Below are 20,282 nucleotides of genomic sequence, written 5' to 3' on the forward strand. Positions count from 1 at the left end.
TATTAAATACATCAATGTTTTTATGGGATGACTCTGAGAATCAATGAAACTGAATATACAGCATTAACAAAATATTATAGGGCTCATTAATACATGCAAGGCACCTAGGTGCCTTGTGTCAATCAGCGTGATCCCAAGCCAGGCACGAATGCGCTAGAAAAACACCACCCAGAGGAACAGCCAACTTTCTCTCGCCCTCAATTACCAAAAGCTGAAGAACAGATACCACTCACATATCCAGCAATCTTATGAAAGTAGATAATAATTGAGGATGGACAAAACAAAAATGAGTTCTCAGGGGACAAGACAGATGTTACAAATTCCAGCAGTCTGATTACTCAGCCAAGTGTATTTACCTTCACTGTGCACAAAGCAATGCTTTCTTGTATCCAATTTCTAAGCCCAAAGAGGAAACGACAAAGATTACCCAAGAAAATGAGCTGAGGACAGAAAGAAACAGGACAATAGGAAAGAAAGAAATAAAAATTAGATAAAAATCAGATCCTAGAACACAAAACGACAGGATGTGAACCAATGGACTTAAAAACAAAATTACTTAAAATTTTCTGAACTGTACATTTGACATTCATTATAATGACCAGAAGCTATCAGTAAAAAGTCATGCTTCAAATTTTTTCAATATTTTGTTCAGGAAATGCAAAAAATAGCTTCAAAAGCTTTCCTCCAAATAGTTTTTCTCTTGTCAATTTCATTGCTGGCTCGTGGACTGAACAATTTACCCAAGAGGCTTTTTGTTGTTTTTTTTTTTTTCATTTCTTCACGCTTTGGTTATTCAGTGGTGTATTTTTTGACTCCATGTTGCAATAAATTTTTTGTTTTAACTTCATACCTGTTGTTGACTTTGTTTCATGGCTTCTCATTTAAGGGAATGTATAGTGATGGTGTAATAGAGACCATCATATCCAGATGTGAAGACACAATGCAGCATGCATCTCAACTTCAAAATCAGAGATGGACTCCCAATGAAACTGTTGGAAATATCTGGACAACAGGATGCTGGACTCTCTGCAACGAGACCCAGAAGAAGCTCCTGGCTCCTGGTTTCGGATCAGCTCAGCTCCATCTGTTGCAGCCACCTGGGGAGTGATTCATCAGATGGAAGATCTTCCTTTCTCTTTCTGCATTTCTGACTTTCCAACAAAAACAAACAAATCTTTAAAAAAAATCTTACTAATACATTTAGATACTGTGTAACAATTCATCATTCAATCGATAAGCAAGGTATAACACAACTCCTAAATAAGCCAACCACTATGGAAAATATATCTCTGAAAATTCTTCACATGTGTCTCATTTTAATGGAATAGTTGAAGAAGGCCATTTGAAAGCATTCCCATATTTCACTGAACATACAGAGAAAGGATTGGCCATCCATCTCATAGCAAACACTTCTGACAAGCAGTGACTGCACAGGCGACTTCAGCAGTAGTTAACGGCAATTAAGTTGAATACAACCACAAAATCTCACCAATTAAAACTCCCAGAGAGGAAACTGGGAAATCATCCAAGGCACTGATCATTTCTAACCTATTTTTTTTCGCATTATTTAAGGGTTCAGCTTTTGTTACTACACTATCCTGCAATTAGAGGAAAATGTGAGAATATTAATATAATCTCTGATAGTACTGAATCTGATTTAGTACTCTGATTCTTAGACAAATCAGAATGAAGACTCTCTTAGTAACTTTGGAGGTGTGGCAATTAGGTGGGCTGCAGAGAAGGTTCTCAGAGATATTAAGACAATTCTTGAGTGATTTAGTAGAAAAATGTTCATGGTTGCAGTTCACTTCATGTTATTAGTAGAAAATATTTCCACTAAAGACATGATACCAAAATTATCCAAAAATTTTTTTTCACTAACCATTTTCCCAAGTGACTACAAAAGTCATACAATTGTAACTCAGGAGCTTTCAGTCTAAAACAAACTATTATAAACCCATAATTTAGGAGATATTAGGCTCAGAGATGAAATACAGCCATCAAAACTGACAGAAACGCAATGAAAGCAAAAACAAAAGTCTGATGTGGTTACTGAAGATCATTATGATCTTATTTTATTTTAGAAAAGCCCAGAATACATGATTTTTATACTTGAAGGTTTAATTGTTCACTTGTCAACCCTTCCCTTGACTTAGGTAACCCACTCCTCAAGTCCCAACACCTTTTCTTCACCAGTTATCCCTTGCTCCCACTCACTCACTAACTCCAGGCGTTTGTCCACTATGCAGGCGGTTCATGTACCTGTCTCTAATCAGAATCTCCCAATCCAGGGCTTTGAACCCAAAGGATGCAACTTCTGCTGGCCTCCTTATTCACAAAATCTAATTTCATAAATTAAAATGGACTAGGATCCCAAGAAAACGAGTCTTTTCGTTAGTAGAGAAGGAAATTTTTATGTAAAAAAGTCAATGGAAAGTGGAAGTAGAAAGAGGAGAGTTTTGGACACTTGGTAACAATGTAAATTTACCACAAGAAATTTCAATAATGGATATTCATGCAATTTTAGAGTTAAATATCTACATATAGACATATAAAATCATATAAGCATGCATGAGTCAATCACTATTAAGATTCAGTATATCATATTAAAAAGTAAACACAGTCTTTTCCAATCATTGGCAGCAAAAATCTGTAAAGAGCATTCTTTCCTGGTCACCACTCAGAGTCTATAAGCTGAGCATCCAGCACACCAAATAAAGCCCAGTGTGGTCAGCAGGGCCACTGAGGTCATCACCTCACCACGAGGAGCTGCACATGGTCCTCCCTGAGCCTCTGGAAGCAAAGCCACCGACTGAGCTGGATGTAGCATGCTGCAGTCCTTTAAAACACTTCACATTAGAAGGGAAAAAATTAGTCTACAGTGGCCTTGCTATCCATTCCAGTAAACAATCATGACTGTTTATACAATTTATACTAATTTTCTCAATTCTTATAAATTTCATTATTTCTGCCCATCTTGAGTAATATTAAACACTAATAATCGGGCTCTCAGAGTTGGAAATTGCACAGGTATCTGTGAATGTGTGTATGTGTCTAGAAGCACAAGGTGCTTCAAAAGTTAAAAGCTTTAATTAAAAGGATACACTTTGGTGTGAAAAAAAATGACATTCATATGAATGTACACTTGCACATCATACTGGCTTTTTGAAATCCTAAAGAAAACTACGTGAACAGTGCTGCCTTCCCTCCCCACCCCAACAAAAGTGTCAGAGTTCCTGAAGGCTCACCCATACTGCTCCCACCAGCTCATTCACATTCTCTCTCTCTCTCACGTTAACAATCTCCAATTCATTTCTTGGCACCTAACATCACAGACAATGAACCCGAGCACATTTTGTAACACAGAAAGCATTTATAAATATAAACTACAAATTTTTTCAGCAAAAATGTATTGGACACCAAAATCTAAATGAGTATCAACATCCAAAATGAAGACCAGCATTGGTCCTAATAGTTATAACTTTGACAAGATCAGCTCTTGGCTTCTGATAGGAGTTTTCCCTCCTCCTTTCCCTGAGATTAAACTGCAGCCAGCTTTCATGCAGTGATAGATACTCCTCTGCAACAAAGGAAAGAAGATTAAGCAAAACTGACATAGAAAGCTGAGAATCCACAGTGGGTTGGCGAGAATGATACACCAGATCAATGGGAGAAGTTCAAGGACAGAAACACACCATATGGTCTCTTCCACTCATGGTTGGCACAGGCAGGAATCTGCTTATAAAGTTGCTTTTAGAAAAGATTGCAGCAAATGTTTCTACCTTTAATTGAAGTAGAGAAACCAAGACTGGGAGAACACAAAAGGTACCAAATTCACACAAGCTACTAGCCTTCTTCCAGTTCCAGCCCCACCCCATCCCAAGCCAAGGAAGGGCTCTTCAAGTGCGATCCAACTTAGAACTGCATCCCAGTGATGTTCCACTTTCAACAAGCATGTGAACCATAAAGAGCTTACATACGTTCCGTAGCATGTAAGGTGTACTACATATCTACCATAGCATGTAAGGTGTACTACATATCTACCGTAGCATGTAAGTGTACTACATATCTACCGTAGCATGTAAGTGTACTACATACGTACCGTAGCATGTAAGTGTACTACATATCTACCGTAGCATGTAAGTGTACTACATATCTACCGTAGCATGTAAGTGTACTACATATCTACCGTAGCATGTAAGTGTACTACATACGTACCGTAGCATGTAAGGTGTACTACATATCTACCGTAGCATGTAAGTGTACTACATATCTACCGTAGCATGTAAGTGTACTACATACGTACCGTAGCATGTAAGGTGTACTACATATCTACCGTAGCATGTAAGTGTACTACATATCTACCGTAGCATGTAAGTGTACTACATACGTACCGTAGCATGTAAGGTGTACTACATATCTACCATAGCATGTAAGGTGTACTACATATCTACCGTAGCGTGTAGGTGTACTACATATCTACCGTAGCATGTAAGGTGTACTACATATCTACCATAGCGTGTAAGTGTACTACATATCTACCGTAGCGTGTAAGTGTACTACATATCTACCGTAGCATGTAAGTGTACTACATATCTACCGTAGCATGTGAGTGTACTACATATCTACCATAGCATGTAAGTGTACTACATATCTACCGTAGCATGTGAGTGTACTACATATCTACCATAGCATGTAAGTGTACTACATATCTACCGTAGCATGTAAGTGTACTACATATCTACCGTAGCATATAAGGTGTACTACATATCTACCATAGCATGTAAGGTGTACTACATATCTACCATAGCGTGTAAGGTGTACTACATATCTACCGTAGCGTGTAAGTGTACTACATATCTACCATAGCATGTAAGTGTGCTACATATCTACCATAGCATGTAAGTGTACTACATACGTACCGTAGCATGTAAGGTGTACTACATATCTACCGTAGCATGTAAGGTGTACTACATATCTACCGTAGCGTGTAAGTGTACTACATATCTACCATAGCGTGTAAGGTGTACTACATATCTACCGTAGCATGTAAGGTGTACTACATATCTACCGTAGCGTGTAAGGTGTACTACATATCTACCGTAGCGTGTAAGGTGTACTACATATCTACCGTAGCGTGTAAGTGTACTACATATCTACCATAGCGTGTAAGTGTACTACATATCAACCGTAGCATGTAAGTGTACTACATATCTACCGTAGCATGTAAGGTACTACATATCTACCGTAGCATGTAAGTGTACTACATATCGACCGTAGCGTGTAGGTGTACTACATATCTACCGTAGCATGTAAGGTACTACATATCTACCATAGCATGTAAGTGTACTACATATCTACCATAGCATGTAAGTGTACTACATATCGACCGTAGCGTGTAAGTGTACATATCGACCGTAGCGTGTAAGTGTACTACATATCTACCATAGCGTGTAAGTGTACTACATATCTACCGTAGCATGTAAGTGTACTACATATCTACCGTAGCATGTAAGTGTACTACATATCTACCGTAGCATGTAAGGTGTATTCTCTACACACTGTTTATAGATAGGCAGAGCATCTTAACCTGAGTACAAAAACAGGGCAGTGGAGGGAATCTTGGTTTATTCAGAAACATTGGCAATGTCCCTTTATTTAAGCATCTTAGAACCTAACAAAGAGATGAGTTTTGACTCGGCAGAGTAAGCTAAGAGAAAAGAAACAGAACTCTTATATTCTCAATTGAAATTAAATGTCTAAATTAAGAGGAGAGAGGGTGAAAAACATTTTTAAGAACAAATGAACTTCCATCATATTGTGGTTCCTTAGGGCATGTCACTCCCCCTGATGACAGAACATACATTGCTCTATAGCAGGTCTGGGTGGCCTTACTTATTACAAGACACTCCTAAAGTGCTAACCCATGGCTACACAGAACTCATACCCTAAACCACACCTCAAGCAATTTAAAATAATTTGAAGCACCAATGCAAAGAAGCAGATTCTAAAATGTCAAACCACTACTAGAAAAGCCGCCTCGTTTTCTAAGAAAAGAAATTTTGACCTCTCTGCAATGCATATAAATATTTTCATTATTTTTTCACCCACTGAATATCCTAATATAACAAGAGTGAATGGTAAGTAACACCAAAAGACCAACAGCACAGCCTGAGCAGACACTGACAACTACAATTCCGCAAACAGACACTAAGAACCAGGGTTGCATTTTCAGGCTCTCCACTGTCTTAGTAGCAATCTCAAAATCAAAATCCAAAGACTTCTTTTTTAACATATAATTTCACACTCCCCTCACTACCGCTTTGCTGTCAAGTGTCTGACCCTGGCTTGATAATCTCATTTCCTGAGAATCAAAAAGCTGGAAATTTAAGCTACCTAGAGTGTTAATTGCGGCCCTGCTCTATTGCTAATGATAAAATTGGATGTTTTGCATGAAAATGCTTCTCTAATTAATTCTCAGTCATAAATCGTCCTGGTTTTAATAACCCCTCCTTGATTGGATAGCCTTTGAAGACAGTGCAGCTAATCTGCTAAACTAGAAAAAACACACGTGGAGAAAATACTAAGTAGGCTCACAAGGGAGGAAGCAGACGATCACCTCAACACCGTCCAGCCAAGGCAGTGAGCCTCCTTCTGGATCTTTTACGCCTCATCTTGTTCCACAGTGGAACAAGCCATCAAGCCAGGAATCATGGACAAAGGCAACTGCCAGAGAGGGCAGCCAACGCAAGTCAAATCTTTTCACCTTCCTTCCATAAAACAGCTTTCCCATCACTTTTTTTAAAAAGAGGTTTCCCTTGACATTTTTTTCCCCTAGAAACTAGGGATTCAGCAGTGTCCACTTCTCACGCTGTCTAATAAGACCAGGTTTGTACTTTGCCCTTGCCTCGGCTTCTGACTGACAACGCATTATCATACATCTCTCTGAAGAGGTGCTGAACTGAGTTTTCATTATCCAAAATGTCAAGATTCGTTTTTGTCATCCGAGAACACAGCTGGCCTTCACCAGCAGCCCCTTGATTAATTCAAATGGAACAAGTCACCTATACATAGCTTTATTTTCCCTAGATCAGCTCCTGCATCCAGTAAGCTTTAATTTACAGCTTCCAGTTAAAGACACCTTTTTATTTTATTTTATTTTAGCCATGGTAGAATGTAAAGAAAACCAGAAAGTCTTAATTAACAGCACACTTCATTAGTGTTGCAGTTACTACACAGTTACAGAATTATAAAGACATATAATAATTAAAATTTTTGGTAAATTTTAGCATGCATATGAATACCTATATGGCATTTCTGTTCACTTATAAAATAGTTCCAGGTATTTTCTCTATATTTAAAAGCTTCACAAAAGTAAATACAAGCTATCCAAAAGAAATGACATAAAAAGAGGTGTGGACTAAATATCACAAGAAATCAAGACTATAGGCAGATTCTAACTTGGCATATCAAATTCACAATTGTATGATATTTGGATAAGCTACCACAGTGAGATGCTATTACACACTCTGAACAATGTCAAACATTTAAATGACAACACCAAGTGTTGCAGTGCACTGCTAATAGGAATATCAAATAACATGATACATTCACTTTGGAAAGCTGGCAGTTTCTGAAAGTAAAACATATACTAGCAATACAGCCCTACATTCTCACTTCTAAGTAGTACCAAAGGAATGGAAGGCACACAGCAGAGATGCACAGAATTCGTAAGTAAAATAAATAAATAAATAAATAAAACCTGGAAATAACTCAAGTGTACGTCAAAAACTAGAGAGATGAAAGACTTGTGATAAGTACATCCTGCAGAGCATTCCCTGTGTCTATGGAACCACGTCATGGAAACAGAAGAGGCAAACCAAGTGACAGCAGCAGAACTCCGAATGGGGCAGGAGAGGAGACACAGTGGGTCCAGCCCCTGTGGGGAGAGCCCAGCCCACACTGGAGTGCTGATTTAAGTCCTCACTACCTGGATCCCAACCCGGCTTCCTGCTGAAGGGGCGGAAGCCAATGCATGACGGCTCAGGTCCGTGGGCCTCTGCCACTCACAAGCATCTAGATGGAGTGCCTGATTCCTGGCTGAGCTCAGCCACTGCGGGCGCAGGAATGCTGCAAATGAGCCAAGAACAGGAGCTCCAGGCCTGTCTGTCTCCATTCCTCCCCAGCCCTCTCCATTTTTCTCACTGGCTTTCAAATTTAAAAAAAAAAAAGTCAGAATAATGTTGAGAAAATATTTTAAAACGATTCAGGAAACAGGTACAGAATTGATTCTCAATGGAAGTACAAAATTTTCATAGAGTAGATAAACTTCAGTGAGCACCATCTTGGTGTTATTCGTCCTCTAAACAGACATGCTTTCTGAAATGCTGTCCATTAACCATCTATGGCCAGCTCAACAGTTTTCCTTTTAGATCAACCAGAAAAGGATTTTAAACGTTGTTTCAGTTCACGATAGTCAATTTTATGTTTCTGGGACATCCAAAAGGCTGGTCAGCATCATCTCCAGGTCACTGTGTGAGGCTGCTCAGCACCATCCCCATCCAGGTCACTGTGTGAGGCTGCTCAGCACCATCTCCAGGTCACTGTGTGAGGCTGCTCAGCACCATCTCCAGGTCACCGTGTGAGGCTGCTCAGCACCATCTCCAGGTCACCGTGTGAGGCTGCTCAGCACCATCTCCAGGTCACCGTGTGAGGCTGCTCAGCACCATCCCCAGGTCACCGTGTGAGGCTGGTCAGCACCATCTCCAGGTCACCGTGTGAGGCTGGTCAGCACCATCCCCAGGTCACTGTGTGAGGCTGCTCAGCACCATCCCCAGGTCACTGTGTGAGGCTGCTCAGCACCATCCCCAGGTCACTGTGTGAGGCTGGTCAGCACCATCCCCAGGTCACTGTGTGAGGCTGGTCAGCACCATCTCCAGGTCACTGTGTGGGACTATCTCTGGAAGACACCTTTTTTTTTTCTTCGAAAGGCAGAGAAAAAGGAGGATAGAAGTAGACTCAGAAAGATGGCTTCAGTCCTCTTGCCCACTTCCTGGATGTCCACAACAGCAGAGGATGAGCCAGGCCAACTCAACACTGAAACTACATCTGTGGTCGCAGTTGGGATGGCAGGGACCCTAGCAGGGGAGCTGTCACCTGCTGTCTCTATGGTGCATGTGGGTAGGAAGCCAGGTTTGCACAGAAGGTGAAGGGGCTCAAAGCAGTAGCTTAACTGCTAGGCCAGACATGTGAATCAGGAGGAATAAAGAAGCTTCTCCCTCATAAATGCATGACCAATCTGAGTTAGGGGCCTGTCAAAGCAGTCAAGGATGGCCCAGAGGACCCATGCAGGAGACCTGGACGAAACTCTTGGCTCCTGGCTTCGGACTGGTTCAGCACCAGCCGTCACAGCCATTTGGAGAGTGAACCAGTGGACAGATGATCTTCCTCTGTCTCTTCTCTCTGTGTATCTGACTTTCCAATAAAAACAAAGGGAAAAAAAGATTGCTGCAAATACTGAGTTGGACTACAGTTTTTCTTTTAGTTTTGATTTGCAAGCAGCAAAAAAAAAAAATGATTTCCAATAAGTAGAATGCAAAACATCAACGCACACAAAAACAGGGTGAGGTACCAAAATGCAGAAGGATGTTCTTATCTTTGCAGCCACTTTAGCTCCCCTATTCTAATCATTTTAAATTATTTTCAAGTCAAATACAGAAGCACTGATCCTGAAGATGAAATGCTTTTGCTGAGAAACAGGCACGATCGTGATGCCATGGAGAGTCCCCTGCCGGCCGGACACGAGTCAGGAGGAAAAAACCAACAAAGCAACCAAGCGTGGCACTGCATCAGACACACACCAGGCCTCCCACACTCCGCATTACCACACCGAGAGGAACACGTGCTTTCCCTACCCCGACATTACTTGTGCTAAAGGAAAAACACTGAAAAAAGCAAGTTTAAATAGAGCTTTTAAGGACTATTCCAGGAGAATTTCCAATCTGCTTGGCCCTTAACCTGCTCATCCACACATTAATTTCAAACAAACAAACAAAAACACACATTTAGTGAGTACCTCTTCTTTTGACAGCAAGTTACCAAGTGTCAGGAACAACAGAAAAAGTAAGTCAATGGCATTTACTGTGTGTAGTAAGTGTTAGGCACAACTGCAAACATGTTTAGTTTATATCACATCATTTTCACGATGGTCCAATTACTATGTATTACACCCACAGTTCATGGAAAAGTGAAAGCAACACAAAGGAATTCTCCAGTCCAGAGTAGCTCAGTACAGCCTAAGAGATCAGCCTACCTGCCCCGCCAGCTCACACCCGTTCACTGAATGTACTCTGAGGAGTAAATGGTGAACCAGTGGTTGAGAATCCAGACACGAGAGCCTCAGAGATCAGTGAGACTCACAGAAATGAGGCAGTGGCTTCCTTTCACACCTAAAGAACCTGGACAGACGGGGCAGCACCCGGATCTGTGTGGTTCGAGTCTCCAGCTCCCTGCCAACGTACCAGGGAGAGCAGGGAAAGACAGATGCCGAAGCGTCTGGTCCTCCTGCAGCCACGCTCAAGACCTGGCTGGAGTTCTGGGCTCCGGATTCAGTGTGCTCCCGTACGAGCAGTTGCTGCCATCGGGGCAATGAGCTGGTGGAAGATGCCTGTCTGTATCTCTACAACTTTCAATAAAACAGATAAAAGGAAAATGGACAGATTCGTAGAAAATAAAAGTTAGAGTAATTTCATAATTTACACCCTTCAAGTACTAAAATGAGTACCAATATAAATACATCACTGGGCCCCACGGTGTGGCCTAGCGGCCAAAGTCCTCGCCTTGAACGCGCCGGGATCCCATATGGGCGCCAGTTCTAATCCCGGCAGCTCCACTTCCCATCCAGCTCCCTGCTTGTGGCCTGGGAAAGCAGGAGAGGACGGCCCAAAGCTTTGGGACCCTGCACCCACGTGGAAGACCCGGAAGAGGTTCCAAGTTCCCGGCTTCGGCTCGGCGCACATCGGCTGTTGCAGCTCACTTGGGGAGTGAATCATCGGACGGAAGATCTTCCTCTCTGTCTCTCCTCCTCTCTGTATATCCGGCTTTCCAATAATAATAAAATCTTTAAAAAATATATATATATATCACCCAAAGCCTAGGATAAAAGAAACAAATATTTGCAACTTAAAAATAAGCAAGTGGGAAAAAAAAAACATTATTCTAAGATTCCATCTCAAGGAAAGAAACAGGTTGGGGATAATCACACTGCTCAAAGTAGAGGGAGGAGATGACAGATTTTGCTGTTAAAATTACAACAGATTTGGGCCTGGTGCAATCGCTCAGTCCTCTCACTCCAGGTTCTGGGATCACAAATGCATGCCGATTCCCATGCAGCTCCCTGCCTGTGGCCTGGCAAAGCAGTGCAAGATGGCCCAAAGCCTTGGGGCTGCACTCACATGGGAGACCAGAAGAAGCTCCAGTGTCTCCTGGCTTGATCAGCTCGGCTCTGGACGCTGCAGCTACTCGGGCAGTGAACCAGCAGATGGAAGTCCTTTCTGTCCCTGTCTCTGTAAATCTTTCTAATAAAACTGAATAAATCTTTAAAAATTAGATTGTTATGTCTAAAACTACAGGGAAACTAAAGAAATACATGCTAAAGTTATTTTTACCCCTAAGTTATGCTCCATAAAAACACTTCCTCTTCTAGTATCTCCTGTCTTCACAAATATCATCATATTCTACCCAAGTCACCAGATTGGAAAACTGGGAATCAGCCAAAATGAGTATTTCTTGCTCAAATTCTGCACAGAATATCACATGCAATTGATTCTACTTCCAAATTAACTTTCGGGCCTCAACAACTCTCTCCCAAAGAGTTGGCATTATCAATCCTAGGCTCTCACCTGACATGACACAACTTGCTCCTTGTTTCTGACCTCACTACATGCAATTCATTCTCTAAGCAGATATCAGAAAATTTACGTCATTCACCTGCTCTTAAGCCACTTAGAGTATTCCCAACACCCACAGAACAAATTCCAAACCTTCTTACAATGTGATACCAGGATCTGCCCATCTCTCTGATGCAGATCAATTTTCCCGAAACACTCCACACTTTAACAATTACAAAACATACATTTTTCTGAAACATCTGTGTGTTGATTGGCATCTCCATTTCCCTTCTGGCAGTGTCTCCTCCCCTACATCAGCTTATTTAAATCATTTTCCTAGGTCAGCTAAAGATTCTGCCTTTCCAGTAACTTCTATGACTTGCCCTGGAAATGCTGTTTTTTCCTTCTGGCTCCCCAAAGCACTTATGATATTTACCAGCAATTTGTCTGCTGGTTTGTCTTATCTCCCATAAAACCAAGAGCCCCTTATTCAGGAGACATTCTATTAGCAGGACCAGGAAAACACCAAACACATGTGATCATTTCCAGTGTCAACTGACACAATAACCCTAAGAACTAGGCAGGGAAAATGCTGCTAACTTCATTAAACAGGTAAAAAATAAGGAGCTCAGAAAGTTAAAGTGACTTGTAGCCAAAGCAGGTTGAGTAATAGCTGTTCCTTCCAATAAATCATGCTGTTCCCCAAGCTGCTCAAAGCACAGAGCTGTACCAACGCTCCACAGATGAACAGCACTAACCAACTGAACAAGGATATGGAAATTAGTTAACTGGTGCTGAAACCAGACATTAATGTGCAAACAAACAGGGACTTATTCGAGCTAAGTGGTCATGAATACGCAAATGTACTGGCTGCAATTCAGTAGCTGTCATCACTATTCTAGGAATGAACATCCTATATTATGATTGTTACAATATTCATGGAGCATTCATAATACTATCATATATTACTGTAATATGTGCTTTTCATGTTTCAAGCTGAGGGGAAGCCAAAAAATTGACATATGTTTTCACCCACAACTCCGGAATCTCCAAATAGGACTAATGTGCCATCACATTGGCATCTCAGCCTGCACACTTGAAATCTGACCCAAGAAACTTTAGACACAGGTTGGTACTTGGGAAGAGATTTGGCCCCTGCCAGCAATTCCAGCCTCATCTATCATGAACACTCTAATACAGCCTGATGCTATGACAATTACACTGAAAACTGAGCTGCTCTTCCTACAAGAACGTTGACAGGGCTGCCCAGCTGTAACACCTGAACTTCATTCAAAAGATGCATCACGTAAGGACAGTCAGTGCTTAAACAGAAGAATGCACTGCCCTGTCATCATGAGCGCACCATCGGCTCCTAGTTCCTGAGGCCCTATTGTTAAGTGAACCAATGGCCAACCCAGTTGCCTAAGTTGGGGCTCCTTTCTATCTCCTGAAAGCGGTACACGATACACAGCACGACTGTGTGGAAGTGTAGTGAGTTAATACCTAAAAATATTTAATAGTAAATTTATATCTGATTCATATTCTGAAACTCTCATTATGAGAGACATGTATTGATTCTGCAGCCAATATCTGAAATGTCTAACTCTTAATTCTCTGCCAACTTTCCCTTCATGTTCTGTAATTGAACTTTTCCCTTAAACAATTACAGAAGCCTCTGCCTTTTGCAACACCTGTACACACTGCCCGCCTAGACATCTCTCACAATGTGTATCATGCTGTTTATACAATGAACTAATCATGCTATAAGCAGCATTGGATGTAAGAGAATTGAAACACCAGTGACTTAAAACAGAACGTATTCTTGTTTTCTACAAATTGGAATGGGACGCACCTTGGACAGGGAGGGCATCAGAGGGAAGTTCTCAGGTTACAGTGATTCTTCCATTTACATCTTAAACATTAAGATTTTGCTGTAAACTTCCTTGGATTTTTTTCAAAAATGTTTTTCAATTACATACAGGTTTGTACTGAGCCAGGGAGTTCAGAGAAAGACTTCTACTGAATAAAGTTTACATACAATTTACTGCACTACAGAATTGTACCATAAAATTCAAAATTGAAACAAAAGTTTAAAAATATATAACTGCATAGAACAACATATGCCTGTACACCCACCCACCCTTCTTTTCCCTCTCCGGAAGGACTGTGAGTGGCTCCTGTTTCTACAGGGCCCTCCCACGGAGCAGCGATGGCTGTATTGTCCTGTGTAGCAGAACTATCCTCCTTCCATGTGGTACTGTGCCAAGCAGACTTAACACAGTTACCGCAGGAGGCACTGTGCAAAGCACAGGAAATAAGTGTACTTTTGGAAAAATGAAAGCAAAACGAGTGCAGATCCCCGACACAGGTTGGCAAGTCCTCAGCAAGAGAACAGCAGAGATGTGACTGGAGCATGTGACAATCAAATCAAGCTTGATAAACCAAATGGGAGTTAGCCCACAAAACAAAGGGGTCAATCCAATGTAGACACAGCCCGAGAGGCGCAAGAGGGCACAGCTCTCCCAGCTCAGATCCTCTCCTAAGCACTGCTCAGAGTTTCTCTCGCCAACTGTCACAACAACCTCAAGAGGTAGGTTACTCTATTTATCCCAATTTAAATACATGGGGAAGAGTCACAGAGCACACCTAACTTGCCCAAGATTACGAAACGAAGTGCTGGGGAGCTGGATGCCTGAGTGCAGGCAGCCTGTGCCCAGGACCTCTCCCTCCGCATCACCGCGCAGTATTTCTCCTAAGGGACTGCAGAGGACTCGCAGGAAACTAGGAATGTTCCACACGGGAACAACACACAAAATTCACTATTCCAGCTTTCCAACAAGAATCCAGTACGAGTCGTACATCCGTGCTGACCAACTGTGCCTGATTTTCAGTGAGTTACTGGTTGTGCCGCAGTGCCACTATGGCATAGTCTAAATTTCCCGTCAAGGATTCACAGGGTATGGCTAGTAGAGGAAGCTGTGCATGCGCAGGGTCAGAGGTATTAGCTGGTCTTGGTATTTTCCACTTAATTATACCGTGGCTCTAAAAAATAATGTTCATTTAGAATACTTAAGTTTCAGCCAAAAAAAAAAAAAGGAAGAAGAAAATCTTTGTCACCGAAAGGTATTTAGACTACCCTACTTTAAAACATCATTTTTCCTTAAAATAATGACAAAAGTTGCATTTGTCCTTTTTCAAATATCAGGTTCTCCTGCCATATTCCAGGATTTCTTATAGATGACCATTATAAGAAATAGTGGGTGGCTGTAACTAGAAACAATTTATGAATGCAGGTCATAAACACACATGATCTAAGTACTTTCGATCCATCTCCCACACCAACCTTGAAGTTCTCCACTCCGACTGTACAGCTCCCTCCTCTGTTCTCGCAAGTAGGCGCTCATGCTGATGGCGTGGGAGGACGACTCAAACCTGGACAGGAACCCAGACAGGTGAACAATGGTTAGCTAGTGTCCAGCTATAGATCACAGACAAGCTCTGCTCTGTACGCCACTCACTGATATTCCATAACTGAGACGGGGCAGCAGCCACAACCCTTAGTTCATGAATCACACTCCTAGCCAAATTTCTCCCCACAGTATTTGCATATTTTGCATTTCAACCAGGACAAGCCTGATCTGCTGAAACTGCCTTGGCTGTTAGACCACCTGCCTATCTATGCAGCAGGAGAAGCTTCCTACCAAGTCACTCCAGGGATGCTCAGTGTCTTCAGAAAGCCCCCAGGCACCGCGGGCCAAGACAGGTTCACCAGCGCACCACGCCTCCCTCTGTAAGTTCCCCAGTTAAAGCCGCAGTACAAACGGTGAACTAGGAATGCCGCTGAATTATGACACCCAAGAAGTAAGAAATCCAAGATCTCTAAAACACAGCATCTTTTCTAAATGACCATTAGATTTATTTTTAAAGATTTATCTTTTTTTTTTTCATTGCAAAGACAGATATATAGAGAAAGGAAGAGAGATAGAGAGGAAAATCTTCCGTCCAAAGATTCATTCCCCAAGTGGCAGCAATGGCCGGTGCTGCACCAATCCAAAGCCAGGAGCCAGAAGCTTCTTCCAGGTCTCCCAAACGGGTGCAGGGACCCAAGGTTTTGGGCCATCCTAGACTGCTTTCCCAGGCCACAAGCAGGGAGCTGGATGGGAAGCGAGGCTGCCAGGTTTAGAACTGGTGCCTATATGGGATCCCAGCACATGCAAGGCGAGGACTTTAGCCGCTAGGCCACAGTGCCAGGCCCGCCATTAGATTTTTGCTTGTACCTTATCACCACAGACAACACCCCCAAATATAACAAGCCACAGAATGCTTGTTCACACCCACTCAGGGACTGTGGTGGTGACCAGGAGGGTCAGAAAGGCAGGCCTAGGATGCAGGAACAGCTCTCCCAAGGCTGAAACAATGAATAAACACGTAAAAATAAAAGCAGTTAGTTTTGAGAGAAACTGAGAGATAATAAAAAATTACAAGTAAAATTATGACTTTCTCAAACAGTTATGCTTTTGATGTGCTCTGAGATTAGATTTCAAAACAGATTTTTCAAAGGCAGGATAACAGGCTGACAGAACCAATCCGTCTCAGAATCACTGGCACTAAGTGGTAAACAGCAACATAATGAAAGAGCAAAAGGCATAACGGGAGAGGTCTCCAGCAACGGAGAATGCGCACCATCGTTTTGCTAATTATGCCTTTTTTAGCCATTCCTTGACAACAAAGGCGAATGTCCATCTACGTGGGAGACTCTTGGGCTATTGGATCCCCTCTCTGCACCCTGCCAAGAACTGAGAGGGCACCAGCAGCCAGAAGGAAGGCAAAATGTGCAGGACTTCAAAAGTACCACCTGCTACTCAAGCGCAAGGCAGAAGCCGCTGGTCCCCAAAACAGCATGCTGACAGCTAATCAGTGATGGGAAGCAAAGAAGAGGCACCGAGGAACAATGAGTGAGAGCTAAGCCACTGCATTCCCCTTGGCTCGGGGCAATTGAAAGGTTACTGTAAATACAGGTTACAAATCTTCATCCTTTATCATGATGTAAGTTTGTTTTCTATTGAATATTTTATCCTTGCAGCAAATCAGATATTTCTATAATTTTACCATTAAAGAAGCCCAAGAGATTAGTCATTCTCATCTCCTTATTTATTCCCAAAGGCACCAGGGCCAACAGAGACAAGAGACCTGCCCAGTCTCACACAGGCTCACAACAGGACCACAACTAGAGGCAAACAAATTACTAGTAACAGAGAGACCTGGAATCAGAGGTAAGTTTTCACTACTACGCACTAATAATAAATCCGTAACAATTACATAAGCGAATTCATTCATCCCCAACAATTCCTGCTTTTTTTTAAATACCAGAACTTGAGGACTGTCTAGATGTTGAAATGCACATTAGAGCGTCACTTGTAGTATATGTGCTGCTGAAATGAGCACAAGAAGAATTCAGGAACTTCTGTAGAGTCCTTGCCTATACTCCCGATGAACCAGGTCCTCCTGTGTTTCACTTGTTGTCCGTTTTATCAAACACAGAAGCAACCATTAACTATGATGTGAATTAAAAATGTTCTCAAAAATTAAAGGAAAAGAATCATTATATTCTTATATCTATGAGCTACATTAAATCTGTTCCCTATATTAACAATTTTTTAACCCATGAAAAAAGTGAAATTCAGCAAATAATTTCTGAAATGGTATTTAATAGGCTTGGCAGTTAAAAATTCTATCCCCTAACAAAACGTCCGTGTTTAAGGTCAGCCGTGGTTTCTGACTTGGGCCTCCAGCAAGTGCGGTGCTGAGCAGCCGTGGTGAGCACTCAAGGAACTGGGTTACTGTCACCGACTCCCAGCTTCCTGCCTCCGTCTGCTGTGCCCAGTCCAGCCATTACCGGAATCCAGGGAAAGAACTAGTAGATACAGCGCACGCTTTCTCTCTTCCTCCTCAGGGAAAAATCTAGCAGACGGGGCACACACCCTCGCACTTCCTTTCTCTATGCCCCTCGCTTCTTCAGTCTCTCTTGACTCATAAATAAATGAATATTTTTTAAAATTTTTTTATTTGGATGTAAAAAGTTTTAAAAACCATGCTAGTTTTTGTTTTTAAATCACACTTCTCATGAATGTTGTGAAAGTCTTGCATATTAACGCATTTCAAATTATTCCTGAACCAAATTAAAGACCTTATGCCCATGCACCACCACCTTCCCTCTGCCATCCTGCTCCGGGCATGGCCCTATTCCACCTGGGCCTCCAGCTCCTCGCTCCCTCTCCCGTCAGCTGTGTGCTCATACATGTGCCTCCCTTTGCAGCTGGAGGCCACGCACCACGATGAACCTCCCTGCTTTAAGACATCCTCTGTGACCTGCTGCTGCTTCCTGCCAGCAGGAACTGAGTTCAGAAAAGGCAACACGTGGAATCCCAGCAAAAAGAGAGGCTTTGTGACTGGAAGAGAATAGTAAACGAATAATAGTTGAAGTTTTTAAAGATTTGAAATTGTGCAGCTACTTTGGTTGACAATTTGACAGCATCTTCCAAAGCTGAACATAGACTTTGCACGTGATCCAGTAATTACGCTGGTAGATATTTACCCAAATGAGTTAAACACCTGTGCCCACACAGAACCCTGCAAGTTAGTGCTTACAGCAGGCTTCCTCACAACTAGCTAAAGTTGGAAACAACCAAGACATCCTGCAACAGGTGAACAAATACACAAGCTCTGCTACCTCCACAAAGGAATATGGTTGCAATGAAAACAGAGATCATCCAAGGCACAAAAGACACGAAATACACACTGCTAAGGGAAAGAAGCCAATCTGAAATGCACATCACAACGCTCTAATAGGTAAAACTATGAAAACAGAAAAAAATCAAGCTTCCAGAAAAAAAGGAGAAGGCAGAGAACAAAAGGTGGGGTATGAGATACCTAGTGCCCAACGACTCTGCTGCAGCAGGCATATGGCATTATGCATTTGTCAAAACCGCAGAAAGCTCCAATACAGAGAATAAACACCAAACTTGGACCTTTAGGTAACAATCATATATAAATATAGGTTCAGCAACAGAGCACACACCAGTAAGCCACACTAAAGTGAGCTGGTGGTAGGGAGACAGGACAGAGGGGAAAATTACACAGGGTTTGCATACTTCTTGGTACTCTACAGAGATAAAGTCTACATATTAAAATAAATTTCAAAAGATAGTTGGAAAGAATCACATCCTGCTTTGCTGGAACCAGTCTCTTTGCTGGACTGGAGATGATGGAAATGTGTTGTGATCACAATGGAAAACATTAATGAACTGCCAAGGACAACAAGGCCCAGGTCCTTTATGATATCAAAGTGTTTGTCCTTAATGGTACTTACCGTTGGATCTGCTCCATTTGAGGGTTTGTGTTATTTGCAGGCTAAAGTATTTTTTAAAAGGGTTTAGTTATTTTTACTGGAAAGGAAGATATAGAGAGAGGACAGACAGAGAGGAAGATCTTCCATCTGATGGCTCACTTCCCACGCGGCTGCAATGGCTGGAGCTGAACCAATCCAAAGCCAGGAGCCAGCAGCGTCTTCCGGGTCTCCCACCTGGGTGCAGGGTTAAAAGGTTTTGGGCTGTCCCTGACTGCTTTCTCAGGCCACAAGAAGGGAGCTGGATGGGAAGCCGGGCCACTGGGATTATAACTGGCCCATATGGGATCCTGGTGCGTTCAGGGTGAGGACTTTAGCTGCTAGGCTATGCTATTGTGCTGGTTCCAGCCCCAAAGCATTTTAATTGGTACTTGCAATTATCCTCTGAATAAAACTAGTTAAAAAGGAATAAACTTAATAAACACAATGGATTTCATTCCAGCCAGGATCACCCTCTATTAGATCACAAGATAAGGCAAGTATGGAAATTTCTGCTAATTACTAACTACACTATGAATCCGAAATGACAGTCTCAAGTGAATCAAAAGTGTAAGAGCCTTCAACTAGGGCTTGGTGCAACAGCCCAGGGGCTGAATCCTCACCTTGCTTCTGCCAGGATCCAAAATGGATGCCAGTTTATGTCCCAGCTGCTCCACTTCCCTTCCAGCTCCCCGCTGTGGCCTGGGAAGGCAGTGGATGATGGTCCTAGGCCTTGGTACCTTGTATCCACGTAAAAGACCTGGAAGAGGCCCATGGCTTTGGATCGGCTCACCTCTGGCCATTGTGGACCAGTAGTTGGAAGATATTTCTGCAAATCTGCCTTTCCATAAGAATGAAAAAATTAAAAAAACAAAAAAAAAAACCAGGTTAAATCCTGCTTCTCCCACTTCTCAGCTATGTGACCTTATATATACTACTTAACCTCTCTGCATCTCAATTTTTTATATGCGCAAGCAAATAAAAAATGAAATCCTTGCACATCAGGTTGT

General features: G+C 42.1%; 1 protein-coding gene across 1 annotated transcript in view; it reads right to left on the minus strand.

Moving 5' to 3' along the window:
* The window catches only part of EXOC4 (exocyst complex component 4), a 599,303-nt gene that overhangs the window by 424,676 nt on the left and 154,345 nt on the right, over positions 1-20,282 (minus strand). The window contains exon 9 of the mRNA XM_004598184.4: positions 15,232-15,320. Within this exon, the coding sequence (XP_004598241.2) occupies positions 15,232-15,320 (89 nt within the window). The remainder of the gene's footprint in view (positions 1-15,231; positions 15,321-20,282) is intronic.

This window comes from Ochotona princeps, chromosome 25, assembly GCF_030435755.1.
Source record: "Ochotona princeps isolate mOchPri1 chromosome 25, mOchPri1.hap1, whole genome shotgun sequence".
NCBI classification, from domain to species: domain Eukaryota; kingdom Metazoa; phylum Chordata; class Mammalia; order Lagomorpha; family Ochotonidae; genus Ochotona; species Ochotona princeps.